At 33.3% G+C, this 24,759-nt stretch overlaps 1 protein-coding gene across 1 annotated transcript; it reads left to right on the top strand.

The window, feature by feature from the left end:
* Nucleotides 1-346: 346 nt before the first annotated feature.
* Nucleotides 347-24,715, top strand: LOC132714582 (atrial natriuretic peptide receptor 1-like; the record flags this gene model as incomplete). Its single annotated transcript, XM_060697474.1, is given in 18 exon segments — nucleotides 347-482; nucleotides 1,502-1,583; nucleotides 5,701-5,803; nucleotides 6,996-7,073; nucleotides 8,248-8,325; nucleotides 9,875-9,979; nucleotides 11,056-11,127; nucleotides 11,615-11,774; nucleotides 13,509-13,673; nucleotides 14,628-14,802; nucleotides 19,644-19,796; nucleotides 20,341-20,463; nucleotides 20,649-20,652; nucleotides 20,944-21,012; nucleotides 21,377-21,551; nucleotides 23,422-23,520; nucleotides 23,692-23,783; nucleotides 24,556-24,715. Coding segments are annotated over 16 exon segments (1,662 nt in total). The 3' UTR covers nucleotides 24,628-24,715.
* Nucleotides 24,716-24,759: the final 44 nt, after the last annotated feature.

Below are 24,759 nucleotides of genomic sequence, written 5' to 3'. Positions count from 1 at the left end.
TATAGGTCTTTTATATATGAAGAGAAAAATATGTAACTTAAATGTGAAAGATTGCCCGGTTATAAATATTTTATGTAAAAAGTCTACTTTAAAGAAAATTGTAACAAATGGCAAGCAGTAAATGCACTGTCAATATTTAATCAAAACTTCTTTTATGTGCTTTTCTCAGTAAATTAAGCAAGAACTTTTTATGACCTATTAAGATGAACTATTAAGATTCACAATTGAAACGTTTGATATTTTCGAAACACGCGCTTCTATATATAAAAGCATTAGTTGTGTTTTACTGACTCCATTCTTATTTGTTTGATTTGTTTGTCAAATTCATTCCTATTATAATCTACAGGTGGTTGCGCAATATTTAGGATGGACACATAAGTTTGAGTTTATCCCAGGGGTTCCAATACACTGGCCAGGTTCTGGTGGCCCTCCATCTAACATCCCAGCCTGTGGATTTAACGGAGAGCTCTGTGTTGTTTACAGTATGTAATGTATCTTTAGCTTCTAATTATTATTTCATAAGTATAATTTGTAATTAGAAGTTGCGAGTCGTCATTGACGGTACTGGTTAATTTTGAAATATCAGTATAACTTTTATCTTATAACGCAGTGAACGAAAAGAAGTTGTATTATTAAGGAAACGCCATTTAAACCAAAAGCCATAAAAAATGGAAAATTTGAAGATCTTACAATTATTATGTAAATCACTTTAAAATGGAAACCTTTGCGAAGGATAACATTGAAGTAATTGAAAATCCGTCCAGAACTTCATCAATAACTACAGTTAAACAAATCTCGGAAAAAATATTTCAAGTCTCGTCACCTGTCTCGTCGTGTCGGAAAACACGTAGTGTAGTCCCTTTTATTCATGGAATGCAATTTGAAACTAACACATTTTGCGCTTGATCACATTTTATGGACAGTTAAAGTAGTTGAAAGAAAAGTGTTTTAGACATTTTTACAACCAGTGACTAATTAATTTTTTTAATAAATAAGTAACATGTCAGGTGTCAAGGCTCGCGCCGAAAGCTATATATCAAATCTAAATACCTTTTAAAGAGTAATGACAATTGTGAAAAGCAAAAAAAACTGATATCATTTGAGCAAATCTTTAAGAGATGCATTTGCAATTTGACTTTGATAATAAACGTTTTCTCATTAATTTATGCTCTAAGTAATTTTATAAATGTAGAATAACTAGAAAGATACAGGTTTTGTCACCGTCGTCGTTGTAGTTTTTGTTGTTTGACAAGTTTACAGATTATTGACAATACATTGTAAAATAATGATACAATAGAATTAACAACTATCGTTTGTCATTTCTGAGAAAAAGCTATGTTAAATAACTATTATTTTCATGACAATCTTATCTTATATTTCAATGGTGTTGTTTCTCAAGCCATGATTTACGCCTGTAATTTTAACAGTTTAATTATACACTTGTGTCAATCAATATCGTTTCTGTCAATATTTCAAACAATGTATGTATATATTTTTACAGATTTACCACAGTCGGCTATTGTCGCTATTTGCCTGTGTTCTGTAATCGTCCTCGTCATTGGTGTCGGATTCTTTGTGTATAGGTTATATATAGAATTTATATATTATTAAAAAAAAACAATAATCATTTATTTAATAAAACACAAACATACACAGAATGTACTGCAACTATGCTTGGCTCAATTCATTTGGTAAAGCTTGCAAGTTGAATTCAATATTTTCGTGGCCATAGGCTCTTGAATGTGGTATGATCAAAAATTGATTTATTTTGAAAATAACAAAATTAAAAAACCTCGTGTTATTGAAAACAAAATTTGTATGTAACATACTTAGAGTTAACTTGTTGGCATTGCTGAAATAGCAGTAGTGAAAGAATGATATTCAGCCAAGTTGTTCTGCTGCACACAGCCAAGGTACCCATTCGTTCCTTAGATAATAATCACATCATCAAGGGTTATCTTTTCGTCATTGTAGTAGTGAGGCGGACTTTCAAACTTCTCTGAAAAATTATTCCGAAACGTAAATCGCAGCAAGATCGAATGTTATTTTGTAAGCTTATCAGGGTCCATCCCACTACTTAAACATTCCTCAATAGAAATCCAGAGCCCAACAGATAAGATCGGCTTCCACCACACGATTTTTCTTTCGTGCACCATTTGCAAGTGGACTTTCCTACTGGAGCACCGGCTGTGCATTATCGCGCGAGGCAAAATTCATCTGTTCACCGGCGAATTGTCAACATCCGGCACTCGTTCTCTTTGAACAATAAACAACTATTTATGCATTATCTTGCAAAGTATGTCCATGAACTCGTCTTAAACATTCAGTAAATCAATGAACTACATGGTAAGAATAATGCTGATCACTAAACCTGTCTTTTTACCTTCGGTTTTATCAATCTTTGCCACATTAAATAGTACACTCAACCAAGTGTCATGAACCAACCTAGGGATTTCTGATAGTTATTCCTTGATATTGGAGACTTTCACATATGCCAGTTTGTGAAACACAGACCCCATTCCCTCACTGCATGCAGTCTAATCTCTATGCGGCCGGGGTATCTTCTTTAAACCTAAACAAAACCTTCGCTACCTCAGCTGTCTACTAATCCTACGATCATCTGACACCCAACTGAACCCTGGACCAATACAGCGCAAGTTTAAGTTCCCATGCGGCGTTTGTGAGAAAGGCTGCCATTGGAATCAGAAGGCTATCTGCTGCGATGAATGTGAGACATGGTACCACGCCAAGTGTATACAGCTGAATAATGCTGTCTTCCTGCCCTACACTAAATCTGACAGCGATATGAGCTTTACATGTTTTTCTTGTGGTATCCCCAACTTCTCCTCAAGCCTATCTGACTCGGTCTACATCCACGAGAATGACACAGATCAACCAAACCATGGCACCAGCCTACATTCGGTTGTCAGCAGCGACATCTTAGATCTAGAGAGCGTATCCAGCGTCAACTTATCAGACATATCCAGTATTTCCAGGTCAATCACAGCACTTCTCTTATGGAAAACTTCCCACCGTCATGCTCTAGTCCTAAAAAGAATTTCAAGCACAAACTACGCACCAACAACATCAAACTAGCCAGCATAAATATTCAGAGTGTCTGCAGCTCCAAAAAGAAAGCAAGCTTCTGGAATTTCCTCGAATCTGTCAGCTGCGATATCATATGTGGCTGTGAAACGTGGCTAAACCCAACAATTTATGAAGAAGTTTTTCCAACTAACAGCAACTACACCATCCACCGTAAGGATAGAACTGATGGCTATGGAGAGAGCCTCATTTTTATTAAGGAAAACATTATCAGTGAACCAGGCGAAGATAACACTCCATGTGACATCCTATTCCAGAAAATTGAATGCATCAATAAAGAGACCATTATCATCGGCTCAGCTTACAGACCAACTGATAATGTTGAAGAACATTCAAAACATCTATTCCAAGCCATCTCACACATCTGCAATAAATTTATGAACGCTACTATTTGGATTGTGGGTGATTTCAAAAATGGCTGCAAAAAGATCATTGAAGATGAAGTCCCACATCGCCAAAGTGCTCAAAGATGTAATCAGCCATAGATTAGCCGGGATATAAGGCGAACTACCAGACCGAAACGAAGGTGGTTCAAGCGTGCCAAGAACTCAAACTCCACTTCTGACTGGCCCAAATAATAAATATTAAAAGGAAAGCCCATTGCCTATGCAGATCCGGTCACGATGCCCACATATCAGACATGCTCCAGCCAGACCATCAAATCCCAAAAGTCTTCTGGAACTATATCAAATTCAAGAAGAAAGACAACTTTGGTGTGTCTTAAATCAAGAAGGATGGGTTGGCATACAGCGACGGTAAACAGAAAGCTGAACTTCTGACCGACCAGTTCACCTCAGAGGACAGGGCTCAAGGTCCTACGCTTCCTCCTAGTCGCTTACCAACTCTAATCCCTATACATGCCACGATTAGGGGCGCCCAGAAGCCTCTGTCGAATCTCAAGCCAAACAGGGCTCGAGGCCCAAACAAGTTACTCACTAGGCTCCTCAAACTTTCATCAGCAGAGTTGTCTCTAGGCCTAGCAAACCTATTCCAACTATCTTTGGATCAAGGTCAGATTCCACTTGACTAAAAAACCGCCCTTGTCTCACCTGTCTTCAAAAAGGGAAATCGCTCCTCTCTGACAACATGGGTTCAGAGAAAACGCTCCTGCGACACTAATCTACTAATGACCATCAATGACTTAGCTAAAGAAATAGATTACAACCATCAAATTGACGCTGTTCTGCTTGACCTCTCAAAAACATTTGATAAAGTTCCAAACTCAAGTCTTCTTCGGAAACTGGACCATTATGGAATAAGAGGCACAAACCACTTCTGAATTGAAGACTTTTTCTTGTCGCGGACACAACAGGTTGTCCTTGAGGGCTCCTTTTCAGCTTCCTCACCTGTCACCTCTGGTGACCCTCAGGGCAGCGTCCATGGCTCTCTCATTTTCTTGCCCTACATCAATGATCTACTTTCCAAAGTCCAATCCACGGCTCGACTCTTCGCTAATGATTGCCTCCTGTATAGAATCATCCGTAGCCCTGAGGACTCACGCCAACTTCAACATGACCTTGATAGTTTCCAATTCTGGGAGGATGATTGGCAGATTGCTTTTAATACCGACAAATGTGAAGTCATCCAAATCACAAATAGAAAACCTATCACCAACACCTATAGCATCAACGGAAAAAGAACTCAAAACTCAGACCTTCTTTCGAAAAAACACATCGATAACATCACCAAAAAAAACTAATTTCACCATGTCCTTCATCAGGCGAAACATACAATCTAGCCCTCCAAGCGCCAAGTCTAATGTTTTCAAGATATATATTCGACCTACTGTTAAATACGCCTCATCTGTCTGGTCCCCACACTCTTAGGGTCTCATTACCAACTAAAATGGTCCAACGTCGCGCTGCCAGATTCGTGAAATAAGACTACGCGCGAACAAGCAGCGTCACCGACATGCTTATCGACCTCAAATGGGACACCCTCCAACACCGGCGCAACATCACCAGAACAACAATGTTTTTCAAGATAGTGCACAACCTTGTGGATATTATACTAGATCCTCCACTTATGAATGCTTAGACTATCAGAGGGCACAACCAACGCTTCAGCCAAATCAGAGCAGGCACCTCCATCTTCCAAAATAGTTTTTTTTCCCGCAACCATCGTGCTTTGGAACAAGCTGCCGCAAGACGTTGTTGACCATACCAGGCTGGATGCTTTCCAGTCAGCTCTGGCCAGCCAACACATAAAATACTAGTCACGGAGTTGTTTTTTACCCTTTTAAAAGAAACTTTAAATTGTTGAACTTTTTTTTTAAACAGTCAGTCCTGCCTTCTGCGTATGTATATACAGTTTTTATCCAATTGCGAAAAGGTGTAAAACATTTTAAATAAGCAAATTTCCATGACTTCGGCGGTTTTGTTTCTTATTCCGTTAGAGTCAAGAGAACATTTCTGGCTAGCTTAGGAATGTCTGCAATTCATGCAAAATAAAGCATACATGTGTACGTACTGTTATAGATCTGTCTTCACCAATAGAAATTTGAATTATTTTAGCGTTTGTGTAAATTCATCAAAATGAAACATATAAACCTTAAGTATAAAAAGTTAGACTATATTAAAACATTGTTTTTTCAAGGCGTCTCAAAGCGGAAGCGGAAATATACAGTCAGTGGTGGCGTATAAATGCAGACGATATTATGATACAGACGCACTCGTCTTTCTTCTCCAGTCGTAGCAAGGTAAATTACAACTATTTTTAGGATAGTTCATATCAAATAAAGGTCTTTATATCACTCACAAATCGTTTATAATTAATTTTTCTCCATTAGATTTTGATCATAAACTATCACTTGCCTTCCAACTAATAGCTCTCGTTCAGATACCAGAGGATAAAGTTTGCACATAAACGCCATTACAGTTATAAGTAAGCTTGTAGAAATATCAGTTTCAAAATGATTGTCCAGAATTATTTGATGTCTTGTGGCAATGTAATGAATGATATTCGATAGAAATACTGTAATGGTTATAATTGTTGAAGGTAACAACAGTCGATTGAAGTGTTTTTAGCCTACTATCAATTGTTTTAAGTGGTTTTGTAATACTTATTGAAGTTTTTGAATGGTTAAAAGACTGTTTACAGTGGTTTCGTAGCCTAAAATCAATTGTTTTCAGTCGCTTGTAGCTTCAATCGATTATTTTAAGTAGTTATGTAGCAACCTAATACATGTTTCTTTTAATGGTTTTTATTGTGGTCTTGGTTATGTGTTCGTCGTTCAAAGTTTTTATTTGCAATGAATCTCAGGCATATAAAATATCTTAAACTACATATCACATATTGATATGAATGATATAATTAAGTTTTTATATCAGCAAAAGAGTTCCTAATAGAAGACTTCATCTTCGTACGCAATCCCTTAATGTCTTTAATTGTGTTTAGTGATTATACTGTTTACACATTGTTTCTCGTTTGGTAACGACATATTTTAAGCTTGATTCCGAAACAAGTTCTTGAAACTTATAGTTATCACGATTCCGATTCTTGGAACCAACCAGTACTGATGTCATATGAAGAAACATGGTCTTTACCCGATTAGGGCTCGAACCAATGATCTACAAGTTGAGGGGCAGATACCTTAACCACTAGGTCAACGCTCCCCTTTATCGTGTCCATCCCTATGTAAGAAATAAGCCATTGGTTAGACTAAATAATTAACATTTTGCATTATAATTTAGGTAAATTATAATTTAATGTATCGATCTACTGAACATATATTTCATAAGTTTATATAATAATGTTATAATCAAGTGTACATACAAAAGGTTGGGCCAAAATTTTTAATATCATTTTCCTGGACCCTCATCTCTATTATACATTCACAACCACCCGGTATGTTGCCCATTTACGTTGTCATTATTTATTTTCTTGTTAAGCTCGAAGAGTCTGATGAAAGATCATCGATTACCTTGGCAACTCACGCTGCTTGTTTCCAAACCATTGGTGTTTACAGGGTAAGATCGTGTTTCTTTGTTGCTGCTGTTTTTGCTGTTATTATTTTTCAAATATTTTAGTGTCATTTTTAATTTCATTTCTTACACTCTGATTTAATTTGTTCTTATTTAATTGATTGACTTATTCGTTATGTCATGTTTGCTTCATAAGAATAATTCTGACAAGCGTAACTAACTTCATGCTTTTCTTGCTATGTATGTATAAAACTGTTTCCAAAGCATATCAATCTACCATTCTAAAAAATGCATATCCCGGTTACTTAAGACATTTTTTTTCAACCAGCAATAGGAATAGTAAAACCGTTTTCTTCAAATTTTGGTAGTTACTCTGTCTAAAAGCTATTGTAAAACCAGTAATAGAAGGGATAAAAAACTGTGTCCAAAATTTAACGTCTCTTTATATCTGTACTGGTATATAAATACTGTACTTTACAGACGTACATTTAATAGTACGTTCATAGATTTCTCATTCTGCAGTTCTAAAACATATTTGTGCAGGTATATAAAGTCTTGTTCACCAGTAACAGGAGTAAATATATAAAAAGATGTTTCACACGTTTCTCAATCTGCCTGTCTTACACCTGTTTCTACTGGTATATAAAGACTTTTCTACCAATAATTGGCGTAAAATGTTGTTGTTTATTTCTCCAAGTTTTGTTTTCAATTTGCAAGTGGAAAAAGTTATAACTGTCGGTAAATAGACAAGTTGACTGTCTTGAATCACCGCTAATATTGTCAAAACTAATTAATGTCACATACATCTTTGTTTTGTTTGTTTGATTGAGTTCTTGTCACACATACACAGTAAAGGTCATATGGCGACGTTTCAGCTTTACTAAGTTCTGAAGACCTCTGGTGCCCTTCTGTGTTTTATTTTAGGACGATCAGGCACCTGAGTAGAACCACCGACGTTCCGTAAGCTAGTTGGATAGCTTCCTCATATGAAAGAATCTAAAGTCCCCCTCGGAATTTTCTTTTCGGGATTTGAACCCACATGGTTGAGAGGCAAGTGGTTTGAAGTCAACGACCTTAACCACTCGGCCACGTACGCCCCTATGTCACATTAATGTAAAGACATTTAGGATCTAAACTTTGACTAAGGCTCGTGGCATTTGGAACCTTATTGTAACAATCTGTCTTGAAGAACATTTTCTGGCGTTTTTTTTTCTTTCAGGGAACTCAGGTTCATATCCGAAAGCCAAAGATTAAATCAGTATCTGTAGATAGAAAGCTTCTTCTGGAACTTAAACAGGTTTGATTTATAATCATGATACTTTCTATCTAATCAGTGGTAATACGCACGCAAAAGCTCCAATTACCACAAGTAAATTGTTGGTTTTAATTATCAGTAATCCGGTAATTGTGCTTCTTGATATGTTGACGGATATGACGTAAGCAATATTAATGTATTTATTCTCATCAAGAACGCGCATTAAGCTTAATTAAAGTGTACGAAGGAGTTTCTGTATTGAAAGAATTTTCTTTGACAAATAAGACATATATATTTGTTTGTCAAATGAGATAACGATACGCAGTAGGTTATTTACTTTTATTAAGATCATCTATTTACGAATCTAAATTCCTGTTTGATATATTATTGATCCATCCATAAGCAATGCAATTTTGCACAAGTTTTAAAACAAAACTTTGAAGCATATAAAAGCTATCAAACTTCAAATAAAGTAATAATGCCGTCTATCATTCGTCTTCGCTAAAATTCTCAGAAATAATTACTTTCAGTTTATAAATAAATAAGTGCTTGGAACAGAACCCTGCTTCTAAGCTTTTTTTAATGTATTGGAAGTTTCTCTCGTAAACAAAATGCACGAGGATACTTGGTTTCTGTGAATCTGCAGTTCACTAATGTATTAGAAACATAAAGCAAATTATGGTGATGGTAAATAAAGAACTGGCATTGCTTTTATTACCTTGCTGATTGCCATAAATGGCTTTTTGAGTAATTGAAATGATTGTTTATTTATAGATACCCATAGATACATGTCTATGAACCTTAGCCCATTTATAGATACACATTATGCCTCGGAGATTTATTTATGTTTTAGAAGTGTTATACATATGTTTTATAATGTTTTAAAAATGTATTTAGAAGATGAACATGTTTCATAATTGAAGAAAGTAGGTCTGAAAGTGCTGTAACGTATCGGAAAGGTAGAATAATGTAAACAAACTAATATTTTGACTGTCACACAATACACTAATTCACATTAATTATACCAATGGCCAACAGAGCAAAATTAGAAAAGAAAAAAACAGATATTATGCATTAGGCTAAAAAGAAGGTTTAAAGAAATATAATTGATAGCATTTCCGAGGCATAATGTTTTTCAATCTATTTATATATACATATTTATTCCTGTCTATGGGCCTTAGCCTATTTTTTGATACACTAACTTTCTTGTGAGCCTTAGACTATCTATGATCCAAAGCCTATTTATAGAAACACTGATCTACCGAAATAACCTTTGCTAAGGCATGATACCAGATTAGACGCCGTGTAGCGCATATTTCCGCGAAATGTCAGGTATCAAGTGTTTTCGGTGGTTTATCCCTTTTTTTAGTGTCGATAAACTTTTAAAAAAGCAGACGACATATGTAAAAGCCGACAATTTTGCCCGAAGTCTGACCAGGCTTTATACTGTATGTAATTTGGCACCTTTATTTTTTAATTGAATCCCTTTAACTTTTTTAATGGCTCGTTCCAAAATTAAAGACGAATCAATTTATATAAATGTCATGTCATTGTTATGTAAAACGCTGATGTTGTTTTTGTCCTCTTTCAGATGCATTATATAACGAGTCCAAACCTGACTCGCTTGATTGGATTATGTACAGAGGTTGATAGTATCTGTATACTGACAGAACATTGTTCTAGAGGAAATCTTCAGGTAGTACTTGGTTAAATTGTAGATATGGTCTATATATATCAAGTGTCACTATGTTATTTTCCGAGATAACCATCCTACTTCTTTTTGCCAATATTGATCTTGATTGAAGTGAGAAAGTTTGTTAAGGATGTTGTTATCTGTACTAAATAAGAATAAATGCCTTTAAATGAATGCTTGTATTACATGTATTTCAATAGAAAAGAAATTCTCATTTTGTAGTACTACGTACATTTTGTAGTACTACGTAATACGTAAAGTTTATGTGCTTATTGTTACGCCATCACCAAGTTAATTACAAGGGCATTAGTTCTCAATGAAGACAATTTCATATAAGGGATTTATTTCAGACTTCAAGTATATGTTCCTTATTGTTCCTTACGCTAGCGCTTATCTTTCAAAAAAGTATCTTTCCTCCTTTAACATATATTTTTTCTTTTAAAAATGTTATTTTCACACTTTCTTCTATTCTATTAAGGAATTTACTCCAAAGTTAAAATAGATATGTCATATAATCATCCACGTCATATGTGGCAAGGATAATAATTCACCATTTTGATCCTTGCATTTTGTCTGAAACAATGTAGGAAAAGCGTCTGGTATAAAAAATGGACATCTGCCAGTATATGCATGGTGCTACATTTCTTGAATTTTCGAAATAACTGACGACACAAAAAAATCCATGATTAAAGTGCCCCTTTCTAGAAATTTACTCCTTATCTAGGCTCCATAATATCACCTATGGTTGCACTATTTAAGTGCGGTGTCCATAAGGACCATTGTAACTAGAAAAAAACGAAAATACGATGATGAAAAGTTGGAATAATGAAAACACGATGGTGAAAAGACGATGGTAACAAAAGTACGATGGTGAAAAGTCAAAGTAATGAAACAACGATGGTAAAAACTCGATATAATTTCGTGTTTTCACCATCGTGCTATCTAATTTTCACCGGAGTGGTTTCGTTGTTTTATTATTCCAATTTTTCACTAGCAAACACGCACGATTTTAACTATTTAAAAGACACAATGTGTCCCATTATTTAAGGATTTTTGTATAAAACGTATTCATTTTTCAGGATATACTTCACAACGAATCTATCCAACTTGATTGGGATTTCCGTATTTCCTTGATTACTGACATAGTGGAGGTACACGTTATTCTATTTCCGGAAAGATATTTTCATAATTCAAAATAATATAAGTACTGACATTTTAAGGCACTAAATAACTTTACCCTTTCTCTTTCCTGTACGGTCTTTATTTACTTCTTAAAGAAAAGTTCATAAAAAATAACATGTGACATCACTTTTGCCTAGCAAAGTTATTTTTTCAAAAATAAAGAAAAACAAAAACAAAGCAAATCATCAATGATAAAGATGAAGAATACTTTATACACGTACAATTCATTTTTTAATATTTAAAATAATTCAATCTGTTTTAAACAAGATAAATCCGCCAAAAGACAGGGCCGGCAAAAAAGACCATTTTTTTGCATAGCAACTAAGTGATGGAATAATTCCAAAGTTATACCTAGGATTACGTCAATGGCTGCGTTAGTTACTTGATAAGTAGAATATATATTCCAAGACATTAATTTTTAAACAGTATAATCTTGTTTAGTTTTCTCATTTACAGGGTATGAACTATCTGCATGCCAGTCCTATCCACACACACGGTAGACTGACCAGCACTAAATGTGTAATAGACAGCAGATTTGTGCTTAAAATTACAGGATTTGGTTTGGATAGCTTAAATAAGGTCCATAGAAATACTGATGTGACAGATAATATCTATAGTATATATCATTTACATAATGTATTTATTTTATGTATAGCACATCGTCAGTTTTAAGGATTTGTAGATTGTTATTTTGACATAATAACACCGCTTTGGTCAGCATTGTTAGCAGACAAAGTTTAATTTAGCTATTATTTCGTGAAGGTTTTATTTTACGTTAAAAATGATTTAATGTTCAATTTGTTATGTACTATAATACAAATCCACATAATTATCTTCTTCATTGCATAGTCCGTGCTACAATTTTCAGATACCAGAATGTTCTTAAACATAGTACCATCACAGAGCTACATTTATATATAAGTCTGGTATTTTTGGCAAAATAATATTGATTAACGTATATGTACTTATGTTTTATTAATTATTAGTTTCATTAATAGCACAAGGGTTATGGCTCATTTAATGTTCACAAAATTTGTGTTTGATATGAGAAAACATTTATCCAAAATCAGAAAAGAAATCTAAGTCTATTCCCATTACACATAGACAAGGGTAACAACTCTCATAAGAAGGTGTCTTTGCAAAATCAGAGTTTTCGCCTCACAGTGTTTTAAACAATAAAGCATAGATAAAAGGAGTTATGCAATATGTAGTCTAATAATTTATCTGTCGAACCAAGGTAAAAAAGTCGTATCTCCCTTACACGTTACAAGTGCTGACCGCCGAAGCAGGCCTCGCCGAAGTAACAAAGAACTATTCATTTACACGAGGTAGACATCGATCGCGGCTGCGCAGTTAACACAAAGTTACGCTACTGTTGCAACTGTTAGAGATAATATGACAAGCTTTTTATTAAATCTACAAACACACCAATAACCTATCATTGTAATGCAATGTAAAGTCACCTGCGGCTTCAGACTGTTTCCCCATTGAAATGTCTTTAAAAAAACACCGCCATCTTCGCGAATATGAACAACCGTCATGTGATCATTATGTCTATTTATTTCCCGAAAATGTGATTACTTTGATGTATTTTTGATTGCCCAGCATGATAAAAACTTGAGATATAAGCTCTAACAATTGCAAAAGTAGCGTAACTTTGTGTTCGTAAATGATCTTTTAATTCAATTGCCATAAATTTATCTTACAGGACCGATATTCAAAGACCGAATGTCAATTTTATTGCATTGCATCTAACTAGTAATGTAATCCCTAATTTTTCAATATACCTCTGTTTATTTATAGTATTTTTGTTTTAGAATGTAATGATTAATATTTGAGTACATCTAGTATTTAATTTACATAAACTTTTACAAGGTTATGATTTATATTGGAATACGTACATCTATCTTTTTATTAACATAAAATTTTACAAGTTTATCTTATGTTCGAATACATCTATTTTTTAATTTATATAATCTTTTATAAGGATATCATTGATATTCAAATACATATCTCTATTTATTACATAACCTTTTACAAAGTTATGACTTATATTCGAATACATCTATCTTTTTATATACAAAATGCTTAAGGATTATAATTTATATTTTGAGAAAAAAATACCTGCCGAATATAAAAGATAACGCCGATATTTAAATTCCATCACCTTTGATATATAATTGCAATGAAAGCGATCATAAACATTTATCGATTTCCAGAGCTTTAAATATCTTACGAAAACATTTTTTTTCATATAATGTACAAAATTTTCTCAATTTGTTGAGTATAGTGCGTACATGTAAGTGCCAATAATACAGCTAAACTTTATTTTTGGCAACTTTATTTTTAGCAACATTGCCGGAGCTTGTATGGATGGCACCTGAACATTTACGTGTATACCCACCAAGAAAATGTTCACAACCGGGAGATGTGTATAGTTTTGCTATCATTTTATATGAAATGTGTACAAGAAATGAACCTTACGTCAATGAACCTTGGTATATATCGCTGGACGGTGAGGATTTTAAATATATCATAATTGCTCAATAATTTTATTAATTATTTCTGGTGACATAAATATAGCAAATATAATTCAAATCCGGTAAGGTACTAGTATGTGGATTTTCAAACCATGATGTGTGTTTTATATATTTTTCTGATATGAAATTACTATAAGCGTGGAGATTTAATCATGTAATTAGTTTGTTAGTTTTGTTGTTGTTGTTTTGTTTTTTTGTTTCATTGCCATGTCAGTATTTGTTTAAAAATATATTGAAAAGATATTTAAGCAAATAAACGTGTTGCTTGGAAAGCTATCACTTTTTTGACATGAATGTTTTAAAACCGTAGTCAAAACAAATGATGAAGGACGTTAATCAGTGATTCCAACTAAATCTTTATTCGTGTGCCGTGTATCTCTTAAGAATAGATCCTATAGGTCGAAACTTTCACCACTGAATCAAGCATCACAGCGGAAAATGTATGGATATATTGAATTCCGTATATGATTATTATACGGGTAAATATACGGAAATATAATTTATTAATGATTAATATACAATCTCCGTGTTTAACTTAAACGCAGATGTGTTGTAAAAGTATAACTTCTAAAACAGCCTACTAACCATTGAAGGTACAATAAGCCAAAACAATGAATAATATTTTCCTTCCTAAAAATTAACTCCCGTACAAAAATCTAAATCAATGTCACTGTAATAATTAGCAGACACCAAAAAAGAAGCAAAAAATTGTTCGACTATACCAACATTGTCAATTACTCTAAAAAAGTAGTGAAAGGACACAAAACGAAAAATGTTTTTAAAAAATGTTATAGCATTTTATGGCTTATTGAGCCTTTAAATAATGTCTGTACCCTTTCTTCAAATATATGAAAATTCTATAAATATCTTGTTAAATTGTGGAACATTGGACTTAAGTAATTAACTGTGACGACAATTTTGTTTGGCAGATACACTTCAGAAGATCAAGCATGGTAGATCTCGTTTTGTAAGGCCAACACTAAATGAGTCAGACTCATTTCCAGATATTGTGAACTTGACAAAATGCTGTTGGCTTGAAATGCCAGAGGATAGACCTACATTTCACAGTATAAGACGAGTGATACGAGCTATCAAAATGAAAAGGTTTAGTTTATGCTTTTCAGTGGATTACTGATTTATCCATGAAAATTATATTTGATAATTTCACAGTGAAAATGTTTAAAATAAAATTTTTCACTTTTCAATGACGAAACCACTTTTTCCCCATGTGTTACCTCAATTTTATTTTTGCTGACAATTCTGACATTGTCAGGGCCGTTTAGAGAAACGCAAAGCTAAACTTGATAAATTACTTGAATTTCACAAAGTAATAAAAAGAAGAAAACTGACTTTAATTCATTCGATTTCCAAATATTGTCTCTAAATATTTTGTTTCATTTTTACAGTCTGAAAAGTACAATTCCTTCCACATGCAAAACTTCTCTTGATAATATTTTGGGTTATTTAAATAAACTACGAGCAATAACTGCCTAATGCAATATGAAAATTTGAAACACATTGGCAGCCATCAGCCCGAAGAATAAATAAACAACCCTGCGTTCGTATGGCAGCCTTTCAACAATTCCATGTTTTCCAATTTCCTAGCCGCGTTTTGAATACTTACACATCTGTCAACCTTTATTTATTGTCTCAGACTGTCAACCAGGTCTTATCCAAAATAAAGGAGGAATATAGGAATATTTTAGCAGGAAATATAGGAGTTTTTGGACCATTTGAGGCAAAAAAAATAGGAGTTTTCAACTTAAATTGTTTAACTTACCAATGCTTATATAAATGTAAATTATTCTTACTTTTACACATGCTGTTTCTACAATAAAATGTCTACCGTGTAAGTGAAGGAAACCATTAGCAGGCTGTCCAGCACCTTCCGACATAAAATTAGGGCGAATTTTACGGTAATATTTCAGAAATTTTAAGGCTAAAATTAGGAATTTTAGGGTACGTAATAGAAATTTTAGGGCTAAAATTTGCAATTTTATGAAACAATAAACTAAGGTCCATAAAGACCATGATGTGGGCTAACCTTTGCATATTTGACACAAAAGTAACTCACAAATAATGCTCTAGTTTAGTAATAGAGCAAGGTGCTACCAGTGTGGACTCACTGGTTAACTGCCCACGGAAATGGTCATAGTCAAATCATGTTCAAACCATATTTTTTAAAATGGCTGAACATTTCAAAAAGAATATGACTGTTCTACCTATGTTTTGGGAATGTTATAACCACAAGTGTCTAAAAGGAATTCTTATACAGTGAAATTCTTGCACAATGCAGCTTTTGAATCATAGTTATGGACAAAAGAATTTTTTTGTAAAAGTAGGTAAAAAGTAACAAGCAATTATCATAGTATTGCAAGCAATCCATAAGTCCCCTACCGGTTAGAACCCCAGCAACTTTCTGATGGGCCATTGGCCAGTCAATTTTACCAGTGAATGAATGACATGAATGAACTTAAATCTTTTGAGTTCTAAGTTTGTCTATAATACAGTAATGTGTTAAGTTTCCCTGCCTAGTAAGGAAATTATGTTTATACAACCTTGTCATATTATTACGATGTGGGATTTTAAAGTACATCCTATAAGGAATGAAGAAGTTGGAGTGAATAATACCAATTTCTAGAAAAAAATCTAAGTTCAAGCCGGACATAATTCTGGAAATAGTCTTGCTAGAGTATTTAACCTTCTCAAAGATGTTGAGTGATAATAAGAAACATATATATGAAGTTTCAAGTAGATACATTAGGAAATAAAGAAGTTATTTAAAAAGACAACATTTTTTTCATAAAAATTCTAAGTTCAAGGGAGGTAATACTGATAATTGTTGTGCTAGAGTTGTAAACCTTGTCACATATGTGGTTGATGAATAGAAACTTATATTTAAAGTTTGAAGTAAACACCTTAAGAAATAAAGAACTTATAGTGAAAAAAACTGAAAAAATCAGAAATCTTGAAATTCAGGCTATTTGTTGCCATAGCAACCAGAATTTTCAACATAGGAAGAAAATAAAATAATGTGCATAATCTCCAGACTGCCATCTACCCATATTTCAAGTTTCATAAAAATATTTTCAGTACTTTTTGAGTTATCAAAGGATCCAGTTTATGTGTTAAATTTGCCATATTTTCGGACTATTTGTTGCCATAGCAACCAGAATTTTCAACATAGGAAGAAAAAAAAAGACGTGCATAATCTCCATACTGCCATCTATCCATATATCAAGTTTCATAAAAATATTTTCAGTATTTTTTGCGTTATAGTGGGATCCAGTTTATGTGTTCAATTTGCCATATTTTCAGACTATTTGTTGCCATAGCAACCAGAATTTTCAACATACGAAGAAGAAAAAAAGACGTGCATAATCTCCATACTGCCATCTATCCATATATCAAGTTTCATAAAAAATATTTTCAGTACTTTTTGAGTTATCGCGGGATCCAGTTTTGTGGACGGACGGACTGACGGACTGACGGACTGACAGACAGACTGACAGACGGACAGACAAACAGACAGACGGACAGACAGACGGACGGAGGGTAAACCTAAAGTCCCCTCCGGTTAAACCTGTAGGGGACTAAAAAGGCATTTGCCTTAGTACAGTCATTTGAATAAATGGGAAGCATCTATAATCAACACAAAGAATTGCACATCAAAAAAGTTCATCACACAGACCATTCAATTGCAGTTTATCTAGATCACATAATTGCAAAATGTGTGTACATTGTAATTGAAAATGAGCTTTATATTACTGAACTGCCAAATTATTTTGAGTGTGATTAATTATATGAGTCTGCCTTTCCTAAATTGCACCATATGAATGAAAGAACAAGAACTGAATGAAATTGATAACTTTGTGGCAAAATAAGCAATTTCTCCTACAAAGATACGAAAAGAATAAATATGTATGAGGGAAAGAATTAATTTTTCAAAGTCTATGTTAACCCATTCAGTACTTTACAATGTTGTTTTGATAATATGCAGATTTAAATAAAAGAGTTGTGAGTAAACAAATTGTACATTAATTTTTGACAACTATTTATACATGTTTTTAATTAAGATTGTGTTACAACAGCTTCATAATGATCATTTTTAAATATGATATGATAAAAATGGACCACTTCAGAAATTTGGATAAAATGAACAAGCATTAAATTCAAGATATCTGGGGTTTGCAAAACAGTGTCAAAATATTCAAGAATAAGTGGACCTCTTATGGTTATGATTTAAGTTTCAGGACAATGATATGGTAGTGTTTTTGCTGTTAACTGTCAACATGATTATCAACAACTGCTTTGATTATGAAATAGCAATGTTACTGACATAGTCAAAGTAACTTTTTGTTGAAACGAAACCATTTCAATGTCATCAATTTTGAGTTGGCAAATCATGGCCAATTCATTTTTGACAATGTTCAAAACATGGTCGATTTTGAGTTATGTTTACAGGGTTACAAGTTATAAGTATGTTTAGTACAAAAGATAAAAATAATTAGGAATTTCAGTGAAAAAATAAGGCATTTTTAGGAATTCCCTTCGAATTTTTCACTTTTTTAGGAATATTAGGGATGCTGGATAGCCTGCATTTAATTTAGCTTTGAACCACAGCATCAGCAGAAAGTTACAGCAATGCATTGCGATCATCTGAATGGTCACCTGAAATAAAGTTGACATACTGATGCACTGCTTTTCATGGTGACCACGCAGATGGCTATGTGGAGCACAGCAGCCTTGAGCATAGTAATGTGATGCTGATGCAGGCATACACATTCTCTTACCTGTAATACAAAAGGCAAAAAGCAGTACCAAAATTTAAATCTCTTTGAATTCCTCGGAAATATATTTTTAAAAAAATATAGGAAAAATATTCAAAATATAGGAGAATATGGGAAAAAAGGAGGTTTTTTAAAATATAGGATTCCGACCCAAAATATAGGAGTTTTATAGAAATATAGGAATTGGTTGACAGCCTGTTGTCTGTAGCAATCCTCAAATAATTTTTTCTTTCTTCCAAAAAGATATATGACTAACAAATCCAAATGATATCCCTCGGAATCAAACACATTTATTTTCCTCCCGTGAAATACGCATCATTTAAAAATGGCGACCGCTTACATTTTCACAAGGCCAGGTCTAATATAAAGTCGCAGTAAGTAACGAGAATAACGCCGGATGGTGTGACTTTTTCTTCTACTAGAATCGATTGTTTTTATTATTAAAACAAGCGATCATTCATATTTGTTTAATAAAATGAATAATATCATCGCCATTTAACGTTGATTGACCAACTTAATTTTCAGTCAACCACTTCTTGTATTTCATGAGAAATTCGACTAATAGAGGCTACCAGTGGGGAAAACAGATTTTAATATTAATGTTTATACATGTATTAAGGAAATTTCGTTTTAACTTATTTTTTAGCATAAAATAAAAATAAAGTGTGTTTGTTTGTTGTGTAAGATGTAATTTAATTTCATCTCGTGAACTTTAAAAACAGTATTCTCATTCGTGGCTACGACATTCGTGACAATTCTGTTTATAGAGCCCACTCGATGAAATAAAATTTCATATAAAACACAAACAAACAAATATCCTCTATATACTTACAGTACATTAATGTAACAGCTAAAACGAAAGCTAAAAGTGGTATAAACATCAAATTATAATGTAATCCCATGTCAAGTTTTTAATAATTATTTTGCAAGTTTTCTCTTTGAAGTGTCTCAGCTGACTTGAATCACGTGTCTTTAATGCTTTTGAAAGGGTAACTTACGACGTACAATTGATTATGTATTTATCACATTTAGACTTCTGAATTTAAAATAAAGGTAAATTATAACTATATACATGTACATGTATGTTATAATATCCTTAAAAATCTGCATTTTTGGCTCTGACATTATATCATGCATTTATGTTATACATTCCAGAAATATCAATCCAACGGAAAATGTTCTTGACGTGCTGTTGAATAGAATGGAACAGTATGCCAACAACTTAGAAGGGTTGGTTGAGGACAGGACCCAAGCTTTCCTAGAAGAAAAGAAAAAGTCAGAGGAGCTGTTGTACCAAGTATTACCAAAGTAAAACTTTTGAATATTCGTTTTGAACTCACTTTGAATAACCTAGACACTTGAGTAGTTCGTAACTTTAATTCGATAATAATTGTATAAAATTTTTATGTTTTATAAACAAATGAGATACATGTACAGCTATAACATATTCTATCAAAATATCAAATATGTTTATTCCGTCGTATACTTTACCAGCGTTTTGTGTCCCTTGTCGAAGCGTTCGCGGCAGAGTGGTAAAGATGGTTGACTTCAAACCACTTGCACCTCACGGATATACGGAACGCCAGTGGTACAGAGGGGTACCTTATGTTTTCCACAACAGTGAAGCTAGAAAATCACCATTAACCCTCTGATGTAACAACCAACAACAAACCCCAACTCGCACACAAATAAATAAAAATTCTAGTATAGTCCGAGGCCTAGTATAATGACAACAAAACCATTTATTTGTAAGAGAACACCTTTATTTACAGTGATTGAAATTAATTTGATTTTAATATCAAGAAAGTCAACTTCAGATCATGCTATTATTTGTTGAAATTTTTACATCTAGGAGCGTGGCTGATCAGTTACGTGCGGGAAAGTCCGTAATACCTGAATCATACAGTTGTGTTACAATTTATTTCTCGGATATTGTTGGATTTACAGAAATTGCTGCGAAAAGTTCGCGATTCAGGTAACTCATCAAAAGTTCGGCGATTCAGGTAACTCATTTCAGAAAAGTTCGGCAATTCAGGTACATCATGTTGCAAGTACTGTCAAAAGGGATTTGAAATTAAAAAAAAAAATGAAATTCCTCTTCCTCTTTTACTTTAAGCATGTTTTTAACTGATCTTTTACGATATTGATCTTGTCATCTAGAAAGGTAATTGAAATTGAGGTTGAGTCAAGGTTCAATTTTGTTAAGGTCTGTATATAATTTAATGTTTTTATCTTATTTCTCTCTTTGATATTTGTTGTTATGATAAGAATACATATATTGAATGTCTTATACAATACAGAGGCTCAACTCCTTTTCGTTTTCAGTTTCATATTGAAAATGTTTTGAGCAGGGTAATGAAGCCTAATTTATTGAGATTATCTTTTCTAATAACATGTGATTTTAAATTACTTTAAAAAAAATTGATTGCAATTTATCATCTTCAATATTTTTTAGGTGGTCGACTTTTTAAATGGTGTGTACTCATGTTTTGATACAATAATTGAAAATTATGATGTATATAAGGTAGGTTAGTTCTATTTTCAATTTAATTTTTATTTACATGATTAATAATGATGTTTCTTTATTTACTTTAACTTCACATTTTAAAATAGAGAGAAATAAAGAATCCCTAAAGAACATCCAAAACGACAAAATTGTAAATGTTGCAGGCTCAGTTTGATTGAGCCTGTTCATGGACGGTAATGGAAAGTAAAATATAGCGTTCACGCCCCCTAGCACCGACTTATAATAAGCAGAAATCAACATTTTACATGAACTGATGCTTTTCACGCCTTTCACTATTTATGAATGTTCAAAGGAACTTAACAAATTAACTAAGACAATTCCTAAGTAAAAAACATTTTCTGTAAAGGTAAAATTTCTTCAGGTTGAAACGATTGGAGATGCCTACATGGTAGTGTCGGGACTTCCGGAAAGGAACGGAAATGACCATGTGCGTCAAATCTCACGAATGGCTTTGGACATTGTTCATAGTGTTCGTCAATTTACCATACGTCACCAGCCGTGCACACCTTTGAAAACTCGTATAGGAATTCATTCAGGTACATGTACAAGGTTTTATTTACTCTAAATGTCTCTTTGTAGCGCCACTCTAATGACTTAGCCCTGGCCGATCAACTAATGTTCCAAGGAATTTGGGGTATGAATTGACTTTAACCTGCCGTGTGCATAGTCCGTGACAAGCATACATCATAGGATTAGTGGTATAAGTAAAATGTTTGGATTAAAGTATCCATGCTCTTATATGGCGTACATTTGATAACTAACTTATCATGTACAAACTAGATCTTAAAGATAAACTATGCTTAAAGGTGCGTTTATTTCTTTTATCATAGAAACTTATTAAAATCTGTGAAATTCTTACTGAATACTCGTAAGTCTAACTTAAATAAGAAAATGTACAAATTATGTATGGGAAGCTGCATTCCCTATAACTGGTCAAGTAAAATTGGTCCTTTGTTAAAAAGAAAACTGCAGGTTTTTTAATGACACTATTTTTTCATATTGTGTCCACCTATAGTGTGCAGATTTTATACATAACATATCAACTTTATATGAAGTCAGACGATGTTTATTTAATCACACAAATGAACTGTGTAGCAATTAAGAATATTTTCAAACATCAAATGTTAGCATCTTTAAGCTTAGAAAATATTGACTACTATGAACTGTCTCCTAACTATGTGTAAGTCACATTGAACTTTAAAGTCTTTTGATATCAACGACTTAATGAACATCGCTTAAATTTCGACTATGGTTTAAAGTTTGGAAGCTGCCATTTTATAAGTGGCATAATTTTGTCATTGTCAAGTTGAGCTACATTGACTATATAAAACAAAAGATTGCCCGTTATATGGTAATAAACCAACACTTGATATTGTAAAATGTGTAGGAAAATGAAACTCTGCCTTAAATATAAAGAATTTGAACGGTACAGGGTAATTTCGATGACTATTCACAAACAATTTTACTCGGCTATGTGAGTTAGTTATCGTTAATGCGAAATAAATGCAAAAAAAATAAAGGAATTTCGGCAAAATCACTCACTGTATAGACTTGCTTGAGTATGGTATCATTTTAGTTAAGGCTTGTGTCTGTTTAAATGTCCAATCTCGTAGTGGATTATAGGAATGGCCATCATCTGCCAGTCTGTTTGTTTTTCGTCCGTAACATTTTCGTGTCTAAAATATAACTTAAAAAAAATCAAAAGTGTTTAAATGACTAAGCACAAATGATCATCACCATTATAAGGCGATATTAGACGATATGCGATCAGGTCTAAACCCCCAAAGTCAAGGTCTTACTTACAGGGCATTTTAGGTGCAAAAAAGCCAACATACTATTTCCGCTTCATAACTTTTAAACAGATGAAAAGGTTTTTAATTATTACTAAATGGTCACCATTAGGAGACAATAGGCAATTAGGTCGCTGCCCCTGCACCCCCTCCCCTGATCATGGTTTCTCGTACAGGTAAAATGTAAAAATGTCTTGAATTTCAGGTCTCTTCATAACTTTTGAATTAATAAAAAGATCAAAAAACCCTTTGCACAGATGATCATCATTATTAGACAGTGTACAGATCGTAAAAAAGAGGTTGCTGTGCAAAAGTCAAGGTCACACTTTCTCCAAATGTAGAATATATAAAAGTTAAAAAAAACATTTTTAACAAACACCATTATGAAATATTGCGCAGAGCACAAAAAGGCCAAGAGCATACAATAAGGTGGTTCAAAGGTTGAAATCCTTACTGCGGCAGGGGATATACCCTTCTTTCAGACTGCCTTGTAAAAATAATCACTATCAACAGCACACTACGTATATCTACTTCCCGAATGTGCATTCAAATTGAAAATGATTCTGGTTGAGTTTTGTTTGCGTCAGTTCCATTTCATAATGATAACATGTTTCAGGTCCTGTTTGTGCTGGAGTGGTAGGGATGAAAATGCCTCGATTTTGCCTGTTTGGTGACACTGTAAACACTGCAAGTCGAATGGAATCTTCAGGAGAAGGTATTTTTCGTTACACTAACACGTTTGTTAGATATGGCTTAATTCATGACCTCTGAGTTAATTATGAAACTATGAAACTATGACCTTTGTTATTTTCGAGTGTATACTTTATAAAATATGATAGGATGTGAATGCGTCCAATTTGAAATAGATTTCCTTTTTACATTGTAGCTATGAAAATCCATATAAGTGAACAAACAAAACTGTTACTGGAACAGGACAACAATTTTATCACTGCAGAGAGGGGTACAATAACTGTCAAGGTAATTATTCACATCCATTTATTTACCATTTTTCTATATGTAGCAAAAACATGGAGAAGGTTGGCAGTGCTACTATGTGTCTGTCTTTGCTTGAAGCATTTTAATTATGGGTTTTCTTTCTCTCAAGAACTAAAAGCTAAATAACTTTGACACAAGCCTTATAACATTGCCAGTGTCTTTTACAAATGTAGATAAGACACTCATGCCTAACACACAAATTAAGAAGAAAAAAAAAACTAGTATTATTCTTTTGTTATTCGATATACTTTCTAAGTTCAGTGGCCATTTGTATTCATGAATATTTTATAACACTGTTATATGTTATATTTTATGCATCTTTAGTTCTCGACAAAAGACCAGATAAGTTTTCAATAGTACCAAATAAATACATGTTAACAATATTTCGACTTTGGTTATAAGTGGGCATTTTAAAATTTATGATGATTAGCAGACATATTTTAAATCATAGTTTTACCGAAAAAGACTTTATTGTCCTTTTAAGTTAAATATATACAGTATCAATGATTACACCCTCTTTTTTTGTTTAAATCTAAAACACGTGGTAGAACATCTTTCAATGTATTTTATTTCCGAGGTGATAATAGCCGAGATGTTCCGATTGATTAAAAAGGCCCTACAACAAGTGATTTAATATTAGCTAACACCATGTAATATTTGCATTTAAGTTATTTATAAAAAATCATAGTGTAAAGGGCACTGACAGTTTATTTCAAAACAGTGTTTTATTGAATATTTACCTTGTTGTTTTCAGGGAAAAGGACTAATGACAACTTTCTGGTTGATTGACGAAATATCACACCAAATGGACATAGTATTGTTGTAAAGCAAAGAAAGCCCGACATAAACAATCATACCCAAAATTATACATTTTTACTTGAAAGTAACATTACCCTTGTTGTCTTTGGTTTGAAATAATAAATGTTTTAAGCTGTTGCTGCTGTTGGTTATATATTTA

The sequence above is a fragment of the Ruditapes philippinarum genome, unplaced genomic scaffold (genome assembly GCF_026571515.1).
Source record: "Ruditapes philippinarum isolate M1 unplaced genomic scaffold, ASM2657151v2 ctg8256_1_1_1_1, whole genome shotgun sequence".
NCBI classification, from domain to species: domain Eukaryota; kingdom Metazoa; phylum Mollusca; class Bivalvia; order Venerida; family Veneridae; genus Ruditapes; species Ruditapes philippinarum.
This window is presented reverse-complemented; position numbering and strand designations above follow the sequence as displayed.